Raw genomic sequence first — 25,969 nt, 5'->3', positions numbered from 1 at the left:
ACACACACACACACACACACACACACACACACACACACACACACACACAGGGGATTGAATAGACAACACCAAGAATAGTTCCTGGCAGGCTACACTGAGACTTTTGAGGTGTTGTCCCAGGGATGTGGGCTGAAAGGTATGGGTTTAGAGCATTGGGAGTTGAGGACGCTCTTTGAATTACAGAGATCCAGTCATCTGCTGCCACTTTCCTGGGCTGTGGATACAAATGTGCTGAGAGCCAAGCCCCTTTCTTACCCACAGTGAGCATGGCCTCCTCCAGCGAACCATGGGTCTCACTCTTGATGCTATCTTCAATGCACTTGTTGGCAATTTTTTCATATTCCTCGAACACTATGGAGAGAAGCATCCACGTAAGGGATACATAGATTACGCGCTGCACCTGAGTGCAGTATGAGCACATCTCTGCCTCCATCTTGGCACATGGGGAAGAGTCAAGGTCTCCATGGCTCTCTCCCCAAGTCTAAGCTGCTTAAGACTATACATATCAGACCTTCCACACAAAGGCAGAGGCCACGTGGCTAGGGCAGCCACGCACCGCTGTGTGTCTCACTTCTGCCCTGTACCTCTCATCAGGTGAGTGGCACTGCGTGTGCACAGGATAGTGATGAACTTCATCTCGTCGGTCCCCATAATCTTCTCACCCGCTTCATGCAGGGCCTAGAATTGGGACAGGAGGAGGTGGAGGTGAGAGAGAATTCTAGCCTACCATCAGTGAGCCCAACATGGTGGCTCACTGTCCTGAACTCCTGTTCCTCTAATAGTGTTGGCTCTCCTCTGTCCTGGGCCATCAGCTACTTTAGAAAATTCTCCTTCCCCCATTGTCTCTGGGAGCACTGAGTAACAAGAACTCTACCAATAGATACACAGAGATGTGCACATGAGCAAGCTCTGGGCTCAGGGAGGCTCGCTCTGCCTGACAGCCTTAGATCCTCCCTTCCCAGCTTCTCCATTTTTCCTTTTCTTCCATTGAGTTTCCCAGGTATCCTGCTTTCCTTCTTAGTCAACACATGGTGGAGGCTGCAGAGACGGGTCTATATTAAAGAAAGCTCTCCTTGGCAAAGGGGACCATAAAGCTCAGAGTTCCGGTGGTAAGGTCAAGGTACCGTTTTACCTGTGCATCTTGGAGGACCAGTCCTGGATCCACAAAGCCACTCACATCATCTCTGCTGCCCTAGGATCAGAGAAAATCACTCTGTAAGGCAGGTCAGGACTCAGAACACTGGGCTGAGGGGACAGTGGGGTATAGAGGGCAGGTAGGAAAAGGCTATTGCTTCTGGTCCATGAGACCTGAAAGCCAGCCATCCTCACCATGCCTCACTGTTGGCATTTGTACCACGAAAGTAGATGAGCTACTTCATTGGAATGGTGGATTCAGCGAGCCACACTAGTGAGCAGAGCCCACTAGGATAAGGAAAGAGAGGCATGAGGCTTTCAGGGAGGACCCTCCTTTTGTGCTGAGACACAGATGGCGCTCCCAGATGGCTGGGTTTCCCCATAGCCCAGCCCTCACTGGGAGTCACGATCAAGGGCTGTGCTGGGATGGCTCTCTTTGGATTTCTAAGCCACAGAGTTCTGGAATCTGGATTGCGTTACCTGCAGGAGACACACCAGAATCCGCTCCAGATAGCCACTCGTGTCTCCTTGGATGTCTTCTTCCAGGGTAGATCCATAGTCTGCAGAAAAACAGAACCAGAGGTAATGGACAGTGAGTGACCCAGGGCCTGTCAGGGTCCACTTCCTTCCTCCAGACCTGCTTCCCACACTTCTCCCCATGGGCGGACAAGTTCTTGGTACAGAAGGTGTACACCCCATTTAGATGTCCAAGTTGGCAGACATCTATCTAGGTAATCATTCAGATGTTGACATAAATGTGCAAGCAAGCTAGAGAGAGAGAAATAGATCAGGCCAGAGAGCCAGACCAGAGCCTGCAGATTGAGACTATTTTATTGCCAAGTTGAGCAAAGCCAGAGCCTTTAGACTCCCTTGGCCAGAAGCACAGCATGGAGGACTGGCTGGCCTTTGCTTGCCTGGAAGGCTATGCACTGTATAGGAGAGTTGGCCAGTGGGGCTCCCCTAGCATAATGGGGCCCTGGCAGATGACCCTCTCTAGTGTTCTGGGTCAACCCATGTACAGCCAACAAGTACTCTTGTCCACTGCTGCCTCCGTTCCCCAGCACTGCCACAGCATTAAGGGACATGAGCTTATCTGGGCACACATCACTCTCCCCATGTCTGAGCCATGCTCAGTCACTGTTGGGCACAGGATTTGGCACCCGTGGGCACTTGGACTTATCTCAGAAGACCTTCCAAAGGCTCCTTTCCACTCTGGCTGAGTTCCCTTGGGAACTGCCTGACTCCTTTTCCCTATCAGGTTGCCAAAACGTAGGCCATGTCTAGGTTTCCACCCCACCATCTTTGCAACCCCTTACCTTCCTCATATGCCTTCATTATCTCTCTCAGCTGGTTCTTGGTCCGAGAAGCCAGGATCTCAATGATGACTCCTTCTTTGGTTCCTAAACCCTGGGGACAGAGACCTCTGTGTTCTGGAGTGCTCTGCCCTTGGTCTCCTGCTCCACCTGTGCTATCTTCTAAGAAGCTATGGCCACTGCCTCTTCTGCCCTCTTCTGTTGGAGGGTGATATTGAATCCCCGCCATTGTTTCTTAGGACAGCTAAGCTACCTCAGCTCTCCTTCCTTAGCTGGGTGGTCTCACCTAGGTGGCTCCACCTTCCCACCCTTAAGCACTGTCATCCGTTAGTGAGGATAATGAGGCAAGCCTACCCTGAAGGTGGCCTTAGAGGTCACAGCTGTAAAATGCCTGGCATAGATTGTACTGAGTATCCTTTTAGTGGGCATGTTGTGGCTTCTGGGTCTCCAGTACCACCTAATCTGTGAGAGTAACAGGAATGATGAAGCAAAGGATGGCCAAGGGGCAGTGCTCGGATTTTCGATTCCCCTGCACTCCTGCTGGTCCAACCCTATTCTAAGAAGTACTGATCTAGACCTTCATTGTGACTGGTCAGCCCCACTGCTGGGTGGCTGTTGGAGCAGGTTGCAAGCTCATTAGGTCAGTCGGGCCCAGGTGGCCATTCTGATTTATGGCAAAATGGAGTACCTTCATGGCATCGTGCAGCTCCTTGGCTTCGTAGCTGTATGGCGGGTACATGAGGGCCACGATGAGTCTCTCAAATTTGCCACTCAGCTCTGACTTTAAGGTCTCAGTGAGGTCCTAAGACAGGCAGAAAGAAAGGTTGAGATGACTTATCTTCTAAGCCCACTGCAGTGCAGGCAGCCGGTGAAGGTTGGCCTGAGGACTCTTTCTTCCTTCCCACATGGACTCTGTCCTGTTGGTGTGATGACACAGACATGTGACAGCTCAGCACACAGTCCAGTACTGGGCACATTCTAAACTCAGGAAAATAGGATTGCCATTGCTTTCGGGACTGCAAGCTCAGAGGGTGGCAGCACCATGCTTACCTTATTACATGATTCAGTGAGGAGAGGGAAAGAGGGGGTTGGAGAGAGAGGAGGAAGAGAGAGAAGGAAAGAGATTCCAAGATTCTGTCTCAACCTGACTCTTCCTGAGGGCACACACAACTACAAGAAGCCACTAGGTCACACCCAGCTGATTTGTACAGGGCTGTCAGACTGTCACTTAAGAGCTCTGGAGTCTTAGGAAATTACCCAACCTCTCTGATGTTGAACTCGGAGGATAATGTGTAGCTTGGAGGGGAAACGAGTTACATATGGCTTCACTTGGGGACACTAAACTTCATCATTGATGCTTTTGTGTTAAATCTGTGAGCAAATGGGGAGACTCCAGGCACCCACATGCCTATGCACAAACCTCTGGCATTCACTGTGCGCCTCCGAACTCCGGGTTCTGTGCTAAGGGCTGGGAGCAGCCAAAGTGCCCCTAGAGTATCCAGAGGCAGGAGAGGAACACACAAGTAACTCGCCTGTGAGAAGCGTGTGTCTGTGCTGTGAAACAGAAGTGAGCCAGGTGTTGCCAGGGAGCAGGGAAGTGAAAGGTCAGTTCAAGTAGTGGCACAGCAAAGCTGGAGAGAGAACAGGGAAGAAATGGGGCTAGACCGTGCAACGCTAATGCCACACTGGGGCTTGGGAGCTATAAATGGCTCTTGCAGAAAAAAAACAAAAAACAAAAAACAAAAAACAGAACAGCCAGGGAAACTTGACCACAAATGAATGGAAGTATTGTTTTAATGCAATATGCCCTATGCACACATTTCCATCCTGGGAGGAACTGTCCGGTCTTTGGCCCCCAACCTGCTTACCTTTCCAAACTGAGCCTTGAAGGACTTGGCAATCTGCTGCCTCTGCACATTGCTCCTCTTGGTGAGCACGTCTATGATGGCCTGCTCATTGGTTCCTGTAGGAGTGTACAGTATGAGAATCCCTTCTACCTCTGGGGGGTGAGGCGGGCATCAGAAAAGACTGAAGGGGGGCGAGCTGCAAATGTCCAATTTCCATGGTGTAAAGAAGACATCCAGGTAGTGAACCTCTTGGTTCCCCATCTCCAACTTACATAGTGTTGGGTATGGCTCAGGCTTGACTTCATAGCATAGCAACCAAGGGCAGGGAGCTTTGGACAACAACTGTGGATCTTTGAAGCATGCCCAAGGGAGATATCTTAAGTCTTTCCCTTGTGTTGGTCACATTAGAGGAATATCATAGAGAAGTCTAGACCATTGGGTCTGAGAGTCTCCCTTGTATGTCATAGACAAGAAGGCTCATTTCCTGGAGCCTGCATTTGTTCATATTAGAAGTGGGGATAACAGTAAAGTTTTCATGGAAACAGTGGGTGTGAGGATGTGGTCTAGGCCACTCTAGGCACGGCAGTTCTCTTTAGTGTCCTGACTCACTGGGCAGAGCCAGCTGAGAGGTGACTCCTACCTGGAGTGAGACCAAATTCTAGGGTAAACCGGTCCCTTCCCACCCACGCTCCTGTGAGGTGTGGGAAGCAGCTGGCTGTCTGGTCAGCTAGCGTGGGGGAGAGGACAAGCTCAGGATCCATGTGGCTGATTGCCCTGGCCTCAACACCACACCTAAACTCCCATCCCATGCCCACAGTGGGCCTGGTGCCAATCCATCTTCCTCTGATGGATTGGGAAGTGTGTGTTTATGAAGCAGAAAGGAACCATCGAGTCCAGAGTCCTGGCAGCCATTTTACAAGTGAGAGACTTCAGACTGATGATGGCCTTCCCTGTCATTGTCACTTGGGAAGGAACAGTCACCCACCTCAGAGCCGGTGTGTAACTAAGTCACTCAGTAAAATGGGGGCCCCGTCTATGCCTGACTGTCCTTGGCATCCACTTTCTGAGGATGTGGGATGTGAAGCCCCAGCGGCCAGGCCATGGGTGGTAACTCACCAATCCCCTTCATGGCTTTGTAGAGGGTCTCTGCATCAGGGTCTGGGTTGAAGTGAGAACTACCCTTCACACTGACGCCCTCCTGTTCAACCTGCAAGATAAACAGGCCTGCTCATGCTGGAAAATACAGGAAAGGTAGGGGAACCTCCTGGCTTACCATGTAGTCCACTTTGTTAAGCTAAGGACTTCCCCTGGGCTCTGAGACCAGATGGAGCCTTGCAGGGTGTGACTGGGTACTCCAACTAATAGACTGGTGCAACTGGGACCAGAGCTTATAAAAGGAAATTACCTATTGGCTGAGGGCAGATAGCCGACTGGTCACACAGTTCTCATCAGCACCGTGTACAGCAGGATGGGTGGAAATAAACTCACAAGGAGTGGCTCTGTGTCTAGATGTGGCATCTGGATTTTTTTTTTTTTTTTGCTTGTGAGGAAGGCTCTAAGTCTATTCTAGTCTTTCCCATGGTGAGGGTGAGGTATGGATATTTCAGAGGACCAGGAGACACGCTGAGCATCCCCAAAGCTCAGGTGGTTTGCAAGACCATGGGATCATATTGGGCAGAGGGTTAAGTTTAGAGAGAACTACAGGATGTTCTATGGATTATGGAATAAACTTGATAACCAAAGTACCCAGACCCTCGTCTTACAAGCTTCCAATCCAGGGCCAGTGCAAAGGCCACTTACCTGTGTGCTCTGCATAATTTATCAGATGCTTAGGGTGCAGGACCCTGTGTGTTTTAGGGGGAGGGGTGGTGAAGAGTGGAGGGAATTAGGAGTAGGGTTGAGTGGGTGAGACCTGGGTCCCTCAGATGGAGAGTTTAGTCAAACCCCTCTGGTCGTTCACCCACTTGCTCACACAGCTCTTCTGTTGTCCCCCATTCACCCACCTGCTTTCCACCTCACACGTTCGCTCAACCATTCACCAATGCTCTACCCAGGCTGCATTGTCCTTACACCCACCTGCCTGCCCTTCGCCTTTGTCCTGCTTCCTTCTTTCCGTCTCCTCTCCTCCCCCGTTTGCCTCCTTTTCTCTTAGTTTCCTTTCAAGTATCCTCCACCTACCTTTCCTTTTCTCCCTACACTGATTGTCTATCCATCCTCCCCCTCAAGCCTCAGGTTAGACCCTGAAAATACACAACAGGTCCCCACCTCCATAAGGGTCCTGCTTCTGAGAAAGGAACAAGGCATCTTTCTGTGTCCTTTGGTTGATTTTCACGTGTCCAGAAATAGAGTTTCCCTTCACATTTATTGCACCGTATTTTATAACAGGAACTGTTAGAAATAATTCCTAGGGAAAGTTTCTCCAGTGAGCCAAATGCTGACACACACACACACACACACACACACACACTCCTTGCTTCTGAGGTCACGCACTGCTACTACTAGAAGTCTACTTGAGCATTCTCTGTAAAGTGCATTAAACATGTTGCTCAGCCTGCCACCTTCTCCAGCAGTCGTATTAGGAGCCTGGGCTTGGTGGCTTGGCTAGTAAGCTGGCACTTCACCCACAGCCTGGTTCACAACCTAAGCTCTGTCTACCTCTCCCACTCTTCAGATGATTCACACTTTTCCAGACACTGGGTTTTATTGGAATGTTTCACTGCAGAGAGCCTCACCCCTAGACATGTGGGTTTTCTGAGGGGTGTGGGGTGGGCAGTGTTTAAGTTCTCACTTCCTAGTTTCTCTGCCTAATCCGAAGAAGTGTCAGAAGCTTAGTCATTGAGGAGTGTCCCCCATACCATTCAGGGACCTGTATTTGTCAGCAGCTCCAGGGGTGGCTCAGATATCACCACACTGAGAAGCCTGTCTCTCTTCCCTTGCTAAAGTTCTATAGAAAGAGATCGGCGTTCTGGGTGCCAAGGATGGGACACTGCCTAGGGTGGAGATTAGGAGGCATCTATCCCAGCTTCCATGTCAGCCTCAGGCTTCTGATGGAGCTACCCTGAGGCCAGTGAGTCCAGACCATCACACTCCCAGGAAAAAGGCAATGCAGGCAGTCCTGGATGCTGTGTCTAGAACACCATCTGTCATGGGCATGCAGGATCTGGCATACTTTTGTCTGATCTCTTCACTGGCTAACTCCTCAAGAAGGCCACAAAGGGAGAACCTGTTTTGAAGATAGGCACTCTCTGTCACACTTTTGACCTCTCCAGTTCTGTATTTAATCCAACTTTGTACTCAGGGGACATTTGGTCCTCACTGGCAGCCTGGACAGATACAGAGGCCTTGCTGCCCTGAGTCTGCTCTCCCAAGGGTCAGAGATCCTGGATGACTGAGTGCATCTGGACCCAGGCTGCCCAGACCTAAACCCTTACTAGTGTGGCAGCTGTGGTACTGGAGTCTCCATTTCCTCCCTTGTGTGTAAAGCCAACCATCCTACAGACTTGCTGTGAGGTTCCAGTGACAGTGGTGAGAGATGCCGACAGGAGTGTCCCCATCCATACAGAAGGTTCTGAGAGTACCAACATCATCTTGCCAATCCAATCAGGTCTCCAAGAGGATGGCCCCTGCCCCTGCCCTATGGAGTGCAGGGCCTAGAATCAGGCTATTTTGGCCAGCATCTGACTGTAGGAACTGCCCAACACTCAGATCCCTGCTGTGCGCACCTGCACAAGGCATATTGCTAGCAGCTGCTGTGAAACTATATACAGCTACTGCTCAGGCTGTTTTCCTCTGAGGGTCAAGATGATAGCTCATCTCTTCCTGCCTTCTATTCTGTCCTATCTGTCCAGAGACCCCCGGGCATCTACACCTACAGCTTCTCTCTGGGTGGTATCACAGCAACAAAGATTTTCCTGAAGCTGGGCCAACTTGGATCTTCTGCCTATAAGGAGCCCAGGGGTTGTGCAGAGACTTTGGACTTTCTCTAGTCTAAGCTGTCCGAGGGACCTGAGCAAGCTACCTGGTGTCCCAGAACCTCAGCTTTTCCCTCTGAGCGTGCTCCAGCTGGGACGAGGAAGGTGCATAGCACATGTAGCCTTCATTCAAGTCCCTTGATGTTCCTTCCGTCCGGGATCCTTCTCCAGACCTAGATCCAACCCATCTGAACATTCAAATGCTCAAACAGGGCAATGTTTTCCAGAGTCAACCTCCTGGGCCCCCGAGCGCCTTTCACACACTGCTACTTCTGCAAGGAACAGCCTGCTAGAGTCTCTCCAAGCACAAACTCCCGCATTGCACACATCCACAGAGGCACTAAAGTGGCTTTTCCCTTACAGAAGTCTCCCTCTGGACTCTCAAATCCTTTAGCTTTCTCTTTGCAGTTAAAAAAAAATTTTTTTTTTTAAAAAAATGTTCTTGTTTTATTTTTAACTGTCTTACCTTTCAAACCTTAACTTTTCTAGGCATGGATAGGGTTTTCCTCCCAGTTTCCTCACCGGGACTTGGCCTAGCAGGTTCAGCCTTTACTTTTTCGGTGTCCTCCACACTCCCAACAAGGACTAGGGACCCATCTCCCCAGACCATTTCAACTTACCCAGGCTTTCCACCAGGCCATTCTGTCTGCTGCTTTTCCCAGGGAGATGAAGAAACACTAGTTGGCCTCTGCTCAGTGATGGACACAGCTACTGCCCGATAGTAGGTGTGGTTGTGTACACAGGTCCAGCCCCACCCAGCCCTCCCTCCCTCCCTCCACCTCAGGCTCCACTTGGCTCTGGGCCCCTCCTGTGACTCCCAGACCCCACCCAGACACTGCCCGGGCCTGCCCTGAGAATGTTTGGGCTGTGGTTGTCACATAGCTTGGAAACTCTGAGGTAGCGTTTGAAAGTAAACATGGCTGTAGTTTCTTGAGGTTGGCTAGACCTCAATCACAGAGAGAAGGAACCCACAGCACACAGCCCTTCTGCTTACTGCCATCTTTGCATACTTAGCAGCACAAAGAGTTCAGCAAAGGACACAGAAACAGCCACCCCTATTCCCTGGGGTGCACTGTGTCTAAATCCCTCTTTAACCATCTTGTAACGCTGGGCCCTTGGGTCATGGTCACAGTCTTAGGAAGCAGGTATGAGTTCCTGTGCTAGAGGGAACCGTTCGCAAGTACCTAGATAATTTGCTTAAATGACAGTTGTTGTGACAACAGAGTGACTGTGCACCAACTCTCATGGGGTGAGAGACTGCTGCCTCCCACGGGGAAGGGCGGGGTAGGAGATGCTAGTTGCCAAGGGGCAGGAGTACTATTCCCAACCAGCTTCCAAGAAGCTCGATTTTGGGAATTTCCTACTTTTCTTCAACTGTCCCTCAGCACAGCTCTTCTTATAGGACCCCTTAACTAAGCTAGCTCCTAGCTAGCTACCTTTCAGTGTGAGGCTGCTGCCTCTGGGAGCATCACCCAGGCTCCTAAAGCTCTCAGCCCTCATGGTGACTTTTAAATCCAAGGAAACCTTGCAGAATGTTTCTTTTTCTTTCTGAAGGGTCAGGTTTTAATGTCCCAGTCTTCAGCTGCAGCCAGTCCTGACAGCCTTGCTTCATCAGGGCCTTCTGTACTGGCTGCCTCAGGCACCAATTCCATGTCCAGTCCAGTTTTAACTAGTCCATGTAGAGGCCTATAGCACAAGCCCAGAGCAAGCTGGAAGCCAACATTGCCCCCATACCAGCGGCAGGACCTGCAACCCACAATTTCCTGGGTCCCCAGCAGTCTACACACGAGGCTCAACCCTACCCCACGCACAGGCCACCCAGCAAGAAGAAGCCATAGGCAGCTTCCTGGTCCATGTCACTCTGCATGATGCCAGGAGTCCATTTCAGAACCAGGAGAGGAAGCTGTCTCATGTGCCCTGCAGAGGAGTCAAGTGTCTCACGATCCAGCTCAGACCCCACTTCGGGGCCACTGAGGTTGCAGAACAGTCTTTTAAGAATGGTCCCGTGATGTGAAATGTTCAAAGTTCCCACCCCTGGCTCTGGTGTTCTTTGTTCTACAAACAGAGTTGTCATCTCTTTCTTGTGGCATAGGCAGGGATGGGTAGGGATGGATCTGGGCTGGCAAGCAGAGAGGAGGAAGGTAGCCATGCCCTGGGAAGGCAGCTACTGAGCAGAGCTGCAGGGAACCTGGAGAGCCATTGAGCAACAGTGCAGTACAATGCAGCAAAAGGAAGACGGTCCCAGCTGCCTCTGCACAAAGTGATGGCGGACACATTCCAGGACTTCAGAAGCTTGGATTCCCCTGCATTTTTAGGTTGGTGCACACCCATGCTTGTTTGTATGGAGATGTCCATACAGGGACATAAATGTGAGTTTCTAGAGCCAGTGATTCTGGAACCGGAAGGGTCTAGCCCAAGTCAGGCAGTAAGTACAGGTGACTGAGATGGGTCCCCTGAAGGAGCAGCAATGTTGGGGCCCTTGGATAGCCCAGGAAAAGGGCCAGCCTCTGCAGGGATTCTGGGCTAAACCATCCCATCTATGTAGCTTCAGATAAGCTTCATGTCACCATGTGCCCCTGGCATGATACAGCACCCCCTTATCTACTGGATGTGTGCCCATATTCTTCCTTCACTGAGCAATGGAGACACACAGAACTTGAGATATTACACACATGGATGGGGTCCTCACAGAGGAATTCACTGTATCCTGTATTTCCTACCATTTAACTGACCCTAGGAGGGTCATGCAAACAAGAAAATGAGGCTGACAGAAATTTACTTAGGATTTGGGGGTGCTCAGCACCCAGGCCCTAATCCAACAGAGTTCTGTGGGTCCTCAGATCCTACTGTATGTGCCCCCTCCCTCCATCTCAAAGTTCAGAGCGATGCTAGACACTGAGTCGAGCTCACGGTGCAGCTGTGTGCCTCCAGCCCGGGGAAGGAGCACAAATATCGCTGAGCATCAGAGAGGAGAGCACAGGGTTCAGTTTGAACGGAGAGCAGGAAGTCTGTTTAGCCTGGGACCTGAGGTGCAAGGCTGTGCAGAGAAAAGGACTTTCCACCGCATCACGAAGTGCCACCAGAGCTAATAAAGTGGAAGGGCCCCAAGGAGGCCTTGGCATGGTGTTTGTGTACGGATAAAGCCTGCATGTGATGATGGGTCAGGACATGTGTGAGTACAGAGATGGAGCGAGTGCCCCTCAGCTCATTGTAATCCCCACAGACGTTAAGCTGAGGAAGGAGAGACACGCACAAACTTGTAGTTTGAAAGGGAGTGGCCTGTTGCAGTTGAAAATGACTGAGGAGTTGGGAGGAAACAGGCCGGTGGAGTTTGGGACTGGGTGAGGTTCACAGACTATCAAGGACTATCTGGGATGCTGGCCATACAGAACATGGTACAAACAAGAGTTCCACCCGGCTCTCCTCGCAGGTCCCACCCAACATGTGGGAAGCATGGTACAGTGTGTTCTCCCATGAGGGCCTGGTGAGTGCTCAAGGCACTTGGATGGGCTGACAAACTAAGTATGACTGTAGTTTAAATGAGATGAAGGAAGAGTTGGCCAAAGAGGGGTAAACATCAGAGGTTAGAATAGTCATGTGGTGTCAATGAAACCACCCAGCCCTAGTGTAAGTGACCCAGCATATTAGATTTGAGGGAACACCTATGTAGTCCCATACAGAGGCCCAGCAACGGCATCCGCAGCTGATTCTCTGCCTCTGCCCAGTTTGCCTTTTAGCATCCACCCACCGCAGGCCTTCTGGGGTCTAAACCCTCTGGGTCTCCCCATCATAGCAGGCTGTGCCATGGATTTTTCCCCTGTTTGCTCTGCCCAGAAAGGCAGTACACCCAGCTTGTGGGTTTGTGTGTTCTGCCCCAGCATCTTCCTGTCACCTTTGACCACTGAGGGTGGAGAGCTGCCACACACTGCTGCTTCTCATCTGGTCCTCAGATGCCACTGTCTCCTACAGCCAAAGTCAATTTTCGGGGCCTCACCCTGGAGAGTCAACACTCTTTTCAGCTCCATCCCAGCCACGTTAAGTTTCCAAGTCCATTTGCTTTCAAAAGTGTTACTTTCACCCTTTTTCAAACGCTGCTTTTTCCAGACTGTTCTATTTTTCTCTCCATTCTTGGCTTCTCATCTCATTATTTTAAAACACATCTTAGATATTGTTTATTGGAGCAAGCATAATTCTGTAATCAGCAGCATACATAGCTGTAAGAAGGAAAAAATATGAACACCATACTCACATTAGACTGGCACTAGATTTTAATCTTCTTTCTTGTATCTTGTTTCTTTGTTTTGGTTTTATGAGACAGGGTTTCTCTGTGTAGCCCTGGCTGTCCTGGAACTCACTCTGTAGACCAGGCTGGCCTTGAACTCAGAAATCTGCCTGCCTCTGCCTCCCAAGTGCTGGGATTAAAGGGGTGCGTCACCACTCCCGGCTGTATCTTGTTTCTTGACTCTCCTTGTTTAGATACTGAAGATTTTCTCTCTCCTGGATCCTCTTCTGCAAGAAAAATTTCCCATAGGCCCTAGCACTATGGGTGGGTAAGGGGACTCTAGAGGTGGCTTTGCTGAAACCTGTCAAACTCTATCAGCTGCAATGGGCTGCAATTTGTTTTTATAAATCTCACTTCAGGTTCAGAGCAGTGAAGTCCCATAGTTTATAGGACAGGAGGCCTTCTGAGGTGTGTTCTGGGTACAGATGAGGTTTTTGGTGTTGTTTTAGGAAGTTGGGATTGGGGTAGGGTCAGCCTTCCCTAGCTCTGGCTTGTAGGGATGAAGATTCTAATGTTAAAGTCTGGCATTTCATCCTTTTTATGCAAAATCCCTGTTCTTTTGTATTTTTAGTTTGTAAGACAGGGTCTCTCTACAACCTGATTGGCCCGGAACTCAGTCTGTAGACTAGGCTGGCCAGGAACTCACAGAGATCCTGCTGCCCCCGCCTCCTGAGTGCTGGAATCAAAGGTGTGCACCACCACTCATGGCCTGGCCCTAGTTCTCTAAGCAATCATCCAATAATTTGGCTTCAAGTTTCTTTGATTATAATATCCCTTACAAATTTTCTGACACTTGGGAAATTGATCTCTTGCTTTTAGCTGAATTCTGCATTGGTGAGTTGTGCTAAGCATTGGGGCTTTGGCTAAGTTGGCAAACGTCAGCCCATGTGAGCAGTTGGTAGACAGGCATCTGTGGTGTTTGCTTTCCACTGGTAGCCTTCAAGTAGCCCAGGACAGGCACAGAAAAGGCAAACAATTGCCTCCATCCACCTGCATCTGCAGCTCTAACCTGATCATGAACACAAGAAAAGGAGCCAAAGATAGGTGTGGTGGCTCAGACCTATAATAAGCTCATCTCTTGGGCCACTAAGGTTATCATGGGATTGGGGTAGCTTGGGTTATATAGTGAGTCCAGGTTAACCTAGGCTATAGAATGAGACTGTTTTAAAATAAGATGGGGTAGGTATCTTGTGTGTGTGTGTGTATGTGTGTGTGTGTGTGAAACTAGAGACATTTAGCTTGTTGGAATAAGAGTAGGCCATGAGCCTGGCTCAGGGGTGCTACTGGAAAGAAAATGAAGGTGTGATTGAATTGAAGGTTAAAATAGAATTATGGGATGGGAGTATCTATTTGTACAAATTGGAAGGTTTCATGGAGCGGATAAAAGGATATCTGAGCTGTATATTTAGCAGATGGCCAGGTTCAAGCTCTGGCTGAGGGAGGGGGAGGAAGATAACACAAGGGATGCTTCAAAACCACCACGCCTGCTGGAGTACCGTAGGTGTTGTGGTACCCTGACTACCACCCTGTGATGTCTCCGGGAATGAGTAAAAAGATACTGGGGGAAAGGGAGGGCCAGGCTTCATGATGGGCACTTATTGCGGAGAATCCAGAACTCCAATTAGTCAGCCCTTTACAGTGGAGCTGGCTCAGGGCTGATGGGCCCCAGCGCCTCTCTGATGTTCAGGACAGGAAGTTGCTCTTTGGTTGGGGGCTGTGTGGTTTGGGGACTTAGGGTGATGCAGGGTGCTGCTTCTAGGCGTGCTGTCAGACTCTTGGCGCTTTCAAGAAACATCTGCAGAAAGAGAAATGTAGTTCTAACCATGAGAAATGGACAACGTCCACTAAATGATGAGGCAAAGGCCTGCGTTGTGTCTGGCCTACCCAGCGGAACTTGGAGAGTGGTTTAGTGAACAAATGTAAGCGTTGGGCGCCACCTTGTGGAATAGTGTAGTACTAGCACCAGCTCCTTCACCCTCATTCCCCAGACCTCAGGATGACGACCTAGGCACAGAAAGCAGAATGTGGGAGGTCACCAAGGCAGAATGACCCTAAGCAGGGGTGTGGTGTATACAGGAGATACTCTCAGTCCCCTCTATCCCATGGTCATAACTTCTACAGATGTTCTACAGACGTGGCCTGTGAGCCCTGGTCTCCTTCGTACCTGGCAAGTCCCACTAGATCAAGTCCCACTAGATCCATAGCTCTCTGGGTTCCATTCCTGAGAGGCTCAACTCACCCCCAGACAATGGGAAAACAGGGAAGAAGCAGGAATTTTAGTCACAAGGAATTACTTCTCTGGATTTGGGACCCCTGAGTTAAATCCAGGCTCCTGAGCCGAACCTTGCTTGGTCTTCTACCCTTGGTGCCTGTCATGCCCAAACTACCACCGGGATGCTGAGCCCAGAGTCACTACTCCCTCCTTTGTCCAAGGAGACGATATGTCTCCTTGACAACCTTGCAACCTGGCCTGAGATGCTTGGTGTTGGTCTGAGGTGCTCGGTCAAGGCGGCTCAGGAAAACCAGTGCAGCAATAACGCTGTTGAGAACTCAGACCCACCTTTATTTTTTTTAATTGAAAAAAGTCACATGATACATTTTATCATGTTTCCCCCCCCCCAGTTCTTACTAGACCCTCTTCCCCACCTACCCAACATCATATGCTTTTCTCTTTCCCTTTAAACAGACAAGCAAACAAACAAAACAAAACGCCAACACACACACACACACACACACACACACACACACACACACACACCCCAGAAATAAAAATAAACAAGCCAAAGGTCAATAAGATAAAAAAAAAACAAACAAACAAAGCAAAACGAGACAACATGTCTACAAAAATATCATTGAGTTTGTCTTGTATTTGCCAAGTAACCCCCCGTGTGTGGCTTGCACCAAAACGTGTTAATACACCTAGTGAGACTCCATTGGAGAAAAGTGATTTTTCCGTTTTCTGTTGACAGAGGGTATCCATCACAGATTGTGTCTTAGAGGTGGGAGCCTGTGTCCACTTCCCCCATCTGGCTGAACGTGTGCAGGCGCTGTGCATGCTACTACAGGCTCTGTGAGGTGAGCTCACACACAAGCCCCTGGTTCTTGAACATAAGGAATGGAACGTCTTCCTGCTGCCTGGGCCTGGCCCTAGGATGCACACAAGACCCCGTTTGTAGGCTGGAGGCATAAGGCAGGTGTGGGACTCTGTTGGGGAGGCCATGCTTGGGTGGGGACATGGTGATGGGTTCTCTTCCGCCAGCACAGCTCACAGCTTCCCAGGGATGTTGTGAAAGGTGGGTGGGAGAGAACAGGAAAGAAGTATGTGGTGTGACAGCCACTCATGGGGAGTCTGTTGGGTCTGGTTCCTCACCGTGGTGAAGAGCGCTTTGGGGACACCTGCTTAGTCTGTGGCCTCAAGACTAACCTCCGTTCCCGTGGGCATTCACCAGCTGACAAGGCGGGTACGCCCCTGCAGGCTGGGGGTGCATTCTGATGTGGCCTGGGGAGTGTTAGCAAGCTTGCAGTTCTACCTAAGAGATTCAGGAAAGAATTTTTCTTCTGGGGACCCTCCTCCTCCAGAGGGTTGTGGAAAAGTCTTATGGGTAAGGAGGCACCAGCCAGCTGTCCCATGGCTGCCGGCCGTATGTCACCCAGTGTCCAGCCTGCATGGATATTTCAGTTCAGGTAGTATAGTGGACTGGGTGTCTGGGCCTGGTCAGATTTAGCGACTCCATGATATTGGTTAAAATGTAGGTGACTTCTTTATAATACTCGACTTCTGCCTGCTTCTCCTTTTACCACTATTTTACCACTATTTTACCACTATTCAGAGACACTGCCACCTTTTAGGAGCTCCAGTGCTGAAAGATGGAGGGAGGTCACTCCAGGTCCATTGCTTTCACTGGGTCTGATCAACTTGGCACTTTAACAAACTACCATAGACTGTGTGGCTTACAAGCAATAGGCGTGTACTGTTCACAGCTCTGGAGGGGGAAGTCCAAGGTCAAGCTGGACAAATGTCTGCCACAGTCCTGTAGCTCTGCAGTGCCTCCAGTTGTGTTCTCATAGGGCAGATGGAGACTTAAGCCACAAATTCCACTAATAAGGTTCTGCTTTCACAACCCAGTGGCTCCCTGTGGCCTCACGCCACACTTGAGGATAGGGATTTACACACAGGTATTCTAGGGGATAGGACACAGGAAACTGGCTAGGTTTGTTGTTCCCTCTCTCCTCCCCAGGACAGACATTAGAATGTCTCCCTCTTTCTAACTCTATGAGCCAGGCATATTAGTGTTAGCACTTTCTTCTATACCCTAAGCGGATCCATTTCTGCTTCTCTGGGGAATCCCATCCAATAAACATGGCCGACAGCTGCTCACTTCTCCTAGGTTTAGAATGTGAAGTACAGAACAGAATGAAGGGATGGGAAAAAGGAAAAGGGACGGGGGAAAAGGAATGGGGGAAAAAAGGGAGGAGGAGGCAGAGAAAAGAGCAGAGAGGAGAAGAGGGAGGGAGGGGGAGAGAGGGGGAGGCTTTCAATGGATTACTTTATTTACCATCCAGACTTCTACACCCTGGGCCAGTCCTGGTGCAGAGACAAAGAGATGGAGCAAGGGCACCAGGACCTCTGTTTTGTGTGAGCAGGAGCTCCCGCTGACTGTGGGGGTGTGTGTGGCAGTGCCTGAGCTTGTAGCAGGACATCACACAGTCACTGCTAAAGGTGTGAGGGTCTCTCCTGGCTTCAAGGAGCCCAAATGGGGTCCAGGATGAGAGATTATGAAAAGCAATGGGAAGGAAGTTCTGAATGATACAGCCCAGGAAGAATCCTCTACCCTGGGGACAAGGACAAGCCTTGAGGAAGGGCATCCGATAAATCAAGGCCACCTCTTCCCTCTGGATGGTCTAGCTGTCTCGCCAGAAGTGACCAGCCTCAGGCTAAAGAGATGACTGAGAGGTTAAGAGCTCTGACTGCTCTTCCGCTGTTCAGTTCTCACCAACCACATGGTGGCTCATAGCCATCTATAATGAGATCTGATGCCCTCTTCTGGAATGCAGGCAGAACACTTTATACATAATCAATCAATCAATCAATCAATCAGTCAATCAATTTTTTAAAAAAGTAACCAGCCTCTGTTGCTAAGGGTGGGGGCCCACAGGGTAGTGACAGTCCTGGATTGCAGGTGGAAGTTCTGGTCACTAAGGCCCAAGCCAGACTGATGCGTTCCAACTAACTGTACCTGTCACAGTCTTGCTGCAGCACATGTCTTTGGCAAGAGGAGAGGGGTAGGGGCATCTGAGTTCACACCTTGCCATCAGGAACCTCTGTTCCAATTCGCCCTTACTCCTTTCATAGGTGGTGTTTGATGGACAGTAGAGAACAGCTGCCAGAAATGGGAGAGGACTGGAAGGTGAGAGAGGCTTATATCCTATCCAGGTAAAAGCTATGCAGCTAGAGCCGAGGCAGTTAAGGGCAGGACAAGACAGGGAAGTTGGGGGCGAGATAAGGAGCAGAAACCCCTTGAGTGAGTGCTTTGAAGGTCAAAGTTTTACAACGAAGAGAAAAAGCCTACATAAAACCATTCACACAACGTCAGGCATTCCAGTGTAGCTTTCATTTTGGAAGCATGGAGGGGGAGCATATCCATTATTACCCATGGATTCCATCAATACTATTTACAAGTCAAGGTGTGGCATATTTCCACCTGTATTCTCCTTAGAGAAAGTCAAGTCCAATGCCTGGGTATAATGGGGAGTATAGAAGGCTGCCATTTAATTAACTATCAAGATTTGGTACAACTGATAACCTATGTCATGACCTTTCTGGAGAGTCTTCAGAAGACCCTGGGGCCCCTTGTTAGGTCCTCATTCTGGTGTACCTGGTCCCTGTGGGATCACACAGCCACAGTGCATGTTCTGGGTGCCTGAACACTCTGCCCTGTTGAAGTCTGATTTAGAGGGCACACAGGTGAAGTTTGCCTGATCCAGTAAAGTTCAGAGGCTCTCCTGGGCATGGGAAGCCCCCGACATATCTGGAAAGAGAAGTCTTGCTTCCAGAAGGGGGTTTTATTTCCTCCCAGAACGCATTCAAAATTCAAGAATCTAAGAAATGGAAACCTGGAATGTGCAATCCAGATGAGAAAAATTCAAATACATTTGTCTTTGAAAAAAAACTTAGGGAAAGGGATTTAGGAGAGTATTTAAAGATTATCCCACAGAGACCTTTGTGGAAGATCCTATTTGTCCCAGCCTTTGCAGATAGACGAAGACAGACTGGTAGGAAGTGGGACCTTGGTCCTGGTACATACAACATGATCTTACCTCAGACTGTGAGCATCTCCCTAGGTGTGGGGGCTTGCTGATCAGCAGCAAACCAGAACTTTCTCTCCACAGTCTAAGACCTGCTACGTGTGTCCAATGCAATAAACAAAAACCTCTTAAACTTAGAACTTTGGTCCTTTAGAGATTGGGGGGAAAGGATAGGTGTGACAAAGGGATTCTAAAGATTGCCGGGTACGGGGAGGGAGCAGAGGCAGCATCCTGGCGGGAGATTTGGTATACCTGGCTTGGTATGGGGACTGTGGGGGTTTGAAAGTGTAGCACTCCTGATTGGGTGGTGAACACATCTTTGAGCACAGAGTCTGTGCAACTTGGAGACTTTCTTGGTTGGTTTGAAAGCGGATCTTTGGGCTGTAGTGTGACTGTGTGATGTTGAAATACTTCTCATTGGGTTGAAAGACAATCCTTGTGGGGTATGGTGGTTCTGCAAGGTGAAAACAATCCCGACTGGGACAAAGGCAGTGCTTTTGGCGGTAGGAGGCCTGTGAGCAGCTGGGTTTCATGACAGTGAAGCCGGGATATCCTCCCTGGAGGAAGGACAAAAAAAAAAATAATAATAAAGGTCACAGAGATGTCACTGGAATTGGGCCAGAAGGCTGAAGTTGTCTGACTTAAGGCAGTGAAGTCAGGACACATCAGGACTTAACTGACAGTGCCAGCCTTGTTGATGCTCCTTTGAATCAAATCAAATCATAATCAACATGGAGTTGCTTATGTCAAGTCTTAATATAATCCAAATCACAATAGGGAAAGCTGAGTATTTATGAAGGAGGAAATTTCATTTATGTAGACAAACTACCACAAAACACTGCTAGGACCACAAACACCATCAATGGAACAACCATAAAGACACCATCAATGGCTGCCTATACACAGCAACTCCATAGCAACCCATAACCCAGATGCCTAAAGATACATTGCTTTTTAAACCCCTTATACAGGTCTATAATCGTCTGTTCAAAGGTGAACTGGTGCTGTGGTTAACTTTGTTCTTGGCCCTTTAATATTCTTTTATGGTTCCTTGTGGACAAAGGTTACTGCCCCAAAGTAACTTGTGTGAACCTTCTAATTTTGTCTAAGTTTCCCTTTATTCTGTCTCTTTTTTATGTACACAGCTTGCTACAGGATGTGGGATCATCATTGCAGGGCCCCGAGACTCACGCGTAAATTATTATTTTCAGAAAAATTCTGATTGTTGATTAAGTTGGAATCAGTAAAGTCACCTTTGACTTGACTGTTTTAAATAAGTTGCCTTAAATAACCTGGCATCTGCCATCGGGCCATGAAAGATTTTTCTACAAGCTATTTTTAGTATTATCAAAACCGTCTTTCTGGTTTCTGTGAACTTAATGTGTTTGCAAAGACCTCAAAGGATCTCATGATTGTTTGTTTGTGGTGGATTCACTCTTGGCTCTCCAGGCCTAATTATTTTGCTTCCTCTGGATAGTTAAGAAATTCTTATTTCCATTTGATTTGTTTACATATGTCGGTAAATAGTTGGACTCTTTCCTATCTTGTTTATTTCTGAACTTCAAGAACAAATAACATTCTAAATGTTGGGCATTAAGTGGTTTCTTTAAGACCCACACAATATGAGTATTAATAAACATTTCATATATATCAACACTTTATACTATAAGATGTAGCATCCAAATGTTTCTATCCATCGCTCTGACACCATGAGACCTGGGACAGGGTCTCAACTGCTGTACCACTCATCGACCTTGCCATGCTGAGCCCCAAACTAAATGCCAGTGCCTCAGTTTCCCCAACTGTGAAGACAGCAGGACAGAGAAGGAGGCACACACACCATAAGAATCCTGGAGCCAGGGAGAAGGGTGCTGGTGTGGTCGGCTCCTGACCGTGGCTGTTGAAAGATTTCTTGACTTTGCAGGGTCTCTAGTTTCCTTCCAACAATAGAATTGTTGGTTTGGTTAATCATTAGCTTATGGGAAGTCCTTAGATCAGGTCTATTTAAATGGAAGTTGTAGTTTCTCTGAGGCATTTGTAAGGATAAAATAAGGGCCAGGCTCCAAGTAGCTCCAGCAGGGGTGAGCAAAATGACTTACGTCTACTACACAAATGCCCAGGTTTGCGTCCAACCTAAAACCTCTAAAGAGTTTCCTGGGTTATGATTTGTTGAGGCACAAATCATGGGAATTAACTGGAACAAGCAAGCAGCTAGGTGAGGTTCTAGGAAGCAGTCTCTCTAAACTCAAGGCCAGGCCATCACCGTGTGGATTTATTAACTTTCTGAGATCCGCTTCAAGTCGTGTGTGTGTGTGTGTGTGTGTGTGTGTGTGTGTGTGTGTGTGTGCGTGCGCGCGTGCGCCATTCCCAGCAAGGGAGAGGAGCTTAGAAACAGCTTTCCCCTGTTTCTAAGAGGGAAGGAGAGGCACCCTCTGCTCCACTGTGGACTTATCCCTATTGCTTTTGTTGTCTGCCAGAAAGAGGGTCTGGGTGAGGCTCTGCCTGAAGGGGCCTTCAGGAAGAGTGACATGCTCTGTAGTGGGAGATGGTGTGAGTGGGAACCCTAAGTGCTGACCCAACTCCTTCCTGCTAGACTGGGCTCTAGGCCCCAGTTAGGTCCCACTTAGGCGGTTCCCCCTTCCTCAGGCAGAAAACCAGTCAGATGAAACATCCCAGACTGCCTTCATGCAGGAAGCTGGTTGACCTTCCCAAATGAGCTGGGCAAGGGTTTGCTCTAGACCTGTCCTGCAGAAAGCTTTAGGCCCTGAAGCCCTGCTGAGTTCCTGCCCTAAACACCTTTATTTGTCCCCGTAGTGGGTGTAGCAGTTGACAGCTTACTTTGTGCCTTGAAGAACCACAGGTCCCAGCTGACACTTAGCTTTGTACTCTTCAGGGGACTTCAGGTTCTATTTAATTTATGTCACACTGCTTCCCTGAAGGAATCGAGAAGTCCCAGCTAACATTCAATACGTGGCTCACTTTAAATTGCAAACCATAAAGCTTAAAAGTGCCTTGGGGCTTCCCTCTGTCTGGCTCACCTGCGCCTTGGGATGACACCAAACCAATGGCATCGGGTGGCAGCTTGGGTGAAAGTAGTCGCAGCATGTGTCCAGGTTTCCCTGAAAAGCAGGTGTGACCATGAGTAAGCAGGATGTCATGGGAGCTGGCCCCCAGGGACACTGAGTCCAATTACTTAGAACTCTGTCAACACAGACACAAGACCACAAAACACATCCTCTCCCTAGAGAGACCAGTCTAAAGACTTGGGTGTCTGGAGTGGTCATTGTTGAACAGAGAATTCAGGACAACTGGGGACAAAACAGTGGGAAGATGTGTCAGGTGCTGGCTTTGGAGAAGTTGGGAGGCTCTGGGGGCTGTATGGTGGCAAGCAGAGGCTTCCAGGGGAGCTATGTGTTTTGTGAAGGCTCTGTCTGGGTAGAAGGCCTGGGGAGAGGAAACAAGCCAGAACTTGGGCCATATTAGTTAAGTAGGCCAGAGGCCCAATAAGGGTCAGGAACCATGGGCCAGGCTAAATAAAGTAGAGGAAGGTGAAGAGGCCAGAAGAAGTCAGGCCTAACTGTAGAGAACCTCATGGTTTCAGCCTTGTAGATTCCTTGAGCCCTATGGAGAGGGTAGGGCAAGCTGTCGGCAGTGGCCATTTCCCTTTCAGGAGACCTGAGTTGGTTTCTTTGTAGCTTACAGGCAGGGAACGGGCAGACAGGGCTCTCAGGAGGAAGCCATGGGCTCACCACAGAGACAGAGCAGTGAAGAAGACTACAAAGCCAGGAGGGGAAACAGACTCTTTTTCCCTTTGCTCTGCCCTTGTAGGAGCTACATATTGGGGCCTGGGACTGCTATGTGTCTTCCCTTTTTCTTGGTGTGGCCTGGACGTCCTAGGAGGGAGGCTTCAGATAAATGGCTGATTGCCTCCTGGGGCTCAACTCCATACAAGAAGCTTGTGAGGCTCCATGTACACTCCCTTCATCCTGTAACTCTTTGCTATAACTCATTGGACATCAGGACCACTAGATAAGTTCTTTTACTTGTATATAAGAAGCCTTGATGTAGGCTGACCAGGGCCACTGGCATTTGACCAGTTTTCATGGACAGAACGTAGCCCAGGACTGGTCTTTTCTGTTTTTATTGTATCTGACCTTGCATGACACACCCAATACATCTTGATTCATTCATTCTCAGACTAAGGGTGGCATCAAAGACATTGTTGAGGCTGAGTCAGTGACATGGGAACTAGAGACTAGCAAGATGGGGCACAGTGGCCATGTCCAGAACCGAATACTGCAAAAGAGGAGGGCCCTCTGTGCACGCTCTCCTCTAGCCACTGGGGGGAGTTGGGGATCCAGGTGTCCTCAGACATAAAGCAATACAAGTCCTCCCACATTCAGACCTCTGTTGTGATGGTTGGCTATGCCTGCCCTCCCCAGCTAAGCCTAGAGGTCACAGCCTGCCCATCCCCCAGTCACCTGCATGCCTCTGTTGCCACAGCCACAGCAGGCAACGATCACAGTAGGGTTTGTGTTGGCAGGCAATGGAGCTGGAGGAGGACGAGCAGGAACAGGAGAACGAGCAGGACCAGAACCAGGACTAGGACTAGGACCAGGACCAGCACCAGCACCAGGACCAGGAGCAGGAGCAGGAGCAGGAGCTGGTGGTGATGCAGGAGGAGGGCTCTCTTCCTCTGGCTCCTAGGAGTGAAATGACCTGGTCTGTGTCTTGTCGCAGCTGCGTGAACAGGGCACAGCATCCCCCACAGAACATCTGCAGTGTGGGGTCAGTCAGCTAAGGTCATGAAGCGGATGCAAGGCCTCCCTACTGGGGAGGTCAATCATGAGAAGAGTAATCAAAGCCCTTCTGGTTTGTAGACATTGAGCTTCCCGAAGTGCCAACATCCACTTCAGTGTTTTTGGTTCTCCTGAGGCCACTCCTCTTACTGACAAAAGCCCAGCCTGGAGGTTGTGCAGAGGGTAGGTGATGTCCGGTGACCGTCTCCTCCACCCGGCTCTGGCCTTCACAAAGGTAGCCTCCCAGGCTAGTCTGCAGCCAACACTGTCCCACATAGACAGGGAAGCTGTTCCTGCCTCAGCCCAGGCCCAGATGTAGGTTCTGTCTGCCCCAGCCTTTCATTACCTCTTCTGGTCCCCACCCTAAAGAAGGCACAGTCATTTCCTCATCTGGTCCCTGTGCTCAGCTGGGGGCATCCCTCAGAGTTCAGAGTCAGTTAGGCTATCCCCATCTTCCCCAGCCTTGAGTTCTCTAGGCTGCTCTTAGTGAAGCCCTTGGCCCTTCCAGCAGATGATGGAGACAAGTATAAAGAAGCCTCTGAGCTGGAGGTGGAGACCTGGATCTGACACATGCCATCCCTAGACTAAGAACCCACTTTTAACCTCTGCATTCTACAGAGAGTACTACAGGATCCACGGAAAGATACCAATTCAGCAATGGACAGCTGCATATGCTGGAGCAAGGGGCTGACTGTGTTACCAAAGCCCTGACTGGGGAACATTGCGAGTCTGGCAATGATGTTGTCTGGGTAACATTATTTTGAATCCCATAGCTTTCCTATATCATCTTTGATCTGCATCCCTACCCATTCACCGCCAAAGTAGTGAGATACTCTGGGCTCAGCCTTCATGACACCTCTTAAAAGTCAGTGTGTACAGTGTCACCCTCCCCCCATTCCCGACCTCCCAAACTTACCTTCTCTGGCTTTGGGGGAGGTGGCTGCAGCTTCTTAGGCTGGAACATGAAACAGACAGAGGTGGGCTAGAGTGGGTAGGGTGGGCACTGCAGACAGAGAGGACCCTGGCTTGGGGCAGGGACATGGGCTGGGAGTGTGTGCATGGGTGGGTGCCCAATGCCTGTGGTGCTGTGTCCTTTAGGCTCTACCTGGCCCAAGGCAGCCACATCCCTGTCTGATAGAATGATCTGAACCAAGGTGCCGGTCCCTGGAGAGGCCCATGGCTGAAGTGCTGCACAGCTGTCCCAGCCCCACCTGAGGGGGGCTCACACTCATCCTTTCGCTGAGTGAAAGCTTAGTCCTTCAGCTTCCCCATACCTCCTGCGATCTCCTTACCTTCTCTCTAGTTTAGTCCCCAGGTTTCTCTGTTCACTGTGCCCTGGGAGGAAATGGGTCCTGACAGCTCTGCTGCACGCTGTCTCCAGGGCCACTATTCTGTTCCTTATCTGGCTCTCTAGAGGGTTCCTTCCACCCTAGTTCCCCCAGGATGACAGCCAGTGTCATTCTTGGGTCCTGCTCTGTTTTAGCCAAGCCCTGGTTCCATCTCTCGATGACTGGCCGTTCACCGTCAATCCCAAACAATAACAAGTCCCTGGTGGGGGAAGATGTCTCTGCTTTGTCTCCCTGCCTTTGCAGTCCAGTATGGAGCTGTACATGATATGACCTCATATATCATGAATGGAAGGGTAAGTCTGCCCTAGGATTTCCTAATCTTGCCTGATAGGCATTGCCCTGCATATGGGGCCACTGGCCCTGTCCTGACTGACACAGACACCTATGAGGTTTGGTCCACATGAACTCTGTGGATCTACAATTGCCCTGGTCTAAGGGTGCTGGGATGGTCTCTTTTTGGAGCCAACCTTAGCTTACAGGCCAAGCATCCCAGACTGAGTTTCTGTGTCAGCTAGGCTGGAGGCTCCCTATAACCCAGGCTTGTCTAGAGTTTGGGTATTTCATTCTAAGAGTTTGTGCCTCCCCTGGATGATGGGGACCTTGGAACGGATGGGAACTTGTCAGCAGTCTGGATTATAGTGCTGGCATGTGACACTGATCACTTGGAGGAAGGGCATGCGTGTGGGTGCCAAGGCAAGGGGGTAGGTATGGGCTGCAAGGATTTACCTTTATGCAAAGCTTCCAGGTGCAGCACAGCAAGAGTAGAGTCACCAGCAAGACTGGCAGGAACATTAGCCAGGTCCTCTTGAACACGATGCCTTGTGATGCCTGGTTGGGAGTAGCGCTGACTTTGTCTGGGTCTTTTTTCTGTGGCTGGCTGGTTGTATCTGTGGCTGTACTCTGGCTGGTTGTATCTGTGGCTGTACTCTGGCTGGTTGTATCTGTGGCTGTACTCTGGCTGGTTGTAT

General features: G+C 49.7%; 2 protein-coding genes across 4 annotated transcripts in view; both read right to left on the bottom strand.

Moving 5' to 3' along the window:
* The window catches only part of LOC110309220 (annexin A8), a 14,436-nt gene extending 5,454 nt beyond the window's left edge, over nt 1-8,982 (bottom strand). Inside the window, exons 1-9 of the mRNA XM_021181738.1 lie at nt 8,886-8,982; nt 5,411-5,501; nt 4,316-4,410; nt 3,136-3,249; nt 2,451-2,541; nt 1,615-1,694; nt 1,133-1,192; nt 585-678; nt 256-351 (exon numbers count right to left, since the gene is read on the bottom strand). Coding sequence (XP_021037397.1) covers nt 256-351; nt 585-678; nt 1,133-1,192; nt 1,615-1,694; nt 2,451-2,541; nt 3,136-3,249; nt 4,316-4,410; nt 5,411-5,501; nt 8,886-8,906 — 742 coding nt within the window. The 5' untranslated portion in view covers nt 8,907-8,982. The remainder of the gene's footprint in view (nt 1-255; nt 352-584; nt 679-1,132; nt 1,193-1,614; nt 1,695-2,450; nt 2,542-3,135; nt 3,250-4,315; nt 4,411-5,410; nt 5,502-8,885) is intronic.
* Nucleotides 8,983-18,742: 9,760 nt separating this feature from the next.
* Nucleotides 18,743-25,969, bottom strand: part of Antxrl (ANTXR like) — a 23,202-nt gene continuing 15,975 nt past the window's right edge. For all 3 annotated transcript variants that reach the window (XM_021181891.1, XM_021181892.1, XM_021181890.1), the window contains 5 exons: nt 25,728-25,829; nt 24,569-24,607; nt 23,335-23,556; nt 21,892-21,972; nt 18,743-19,410 (listed from right to left, as the gene is read on the bottom strand). In XM_021181891.1, coding sequence (XP_021037550.1) covers nt 18,988-19,410; nt 21,892-21,972; nt 23,335-23,556; nt 24,569-24,607; nt 25,728-25,829 — 867 coding nt within the window. In that variant the 3' untranslated portion in view covers nt 18,743-18,987. The remainder of the gene's footprint in view (nt 19,411-21,891; nt 21,973-23,334; nt 23,557-24,568; nt 24,608-25,727; nt 25,830-25,969) is intronic.

Source organism: Mus caroli, chromosome 14 (genome assembly GCF_900094665.2).
Source record: "Mus caroli chromosome 14, CAROLI_EIJ_v1.1, whole genome shotgun sequence".
Classification (NCBI taxonomy): Eukaryota; Metazoa; Chordata; class Mammalia; order Rodentia; family Muridae; genus Mus; species Mus caroli.
Note: the sequence above shows the minus strand (reverse complement) of the source record. Positions and strands in the feature narration are given on the sequence as shown.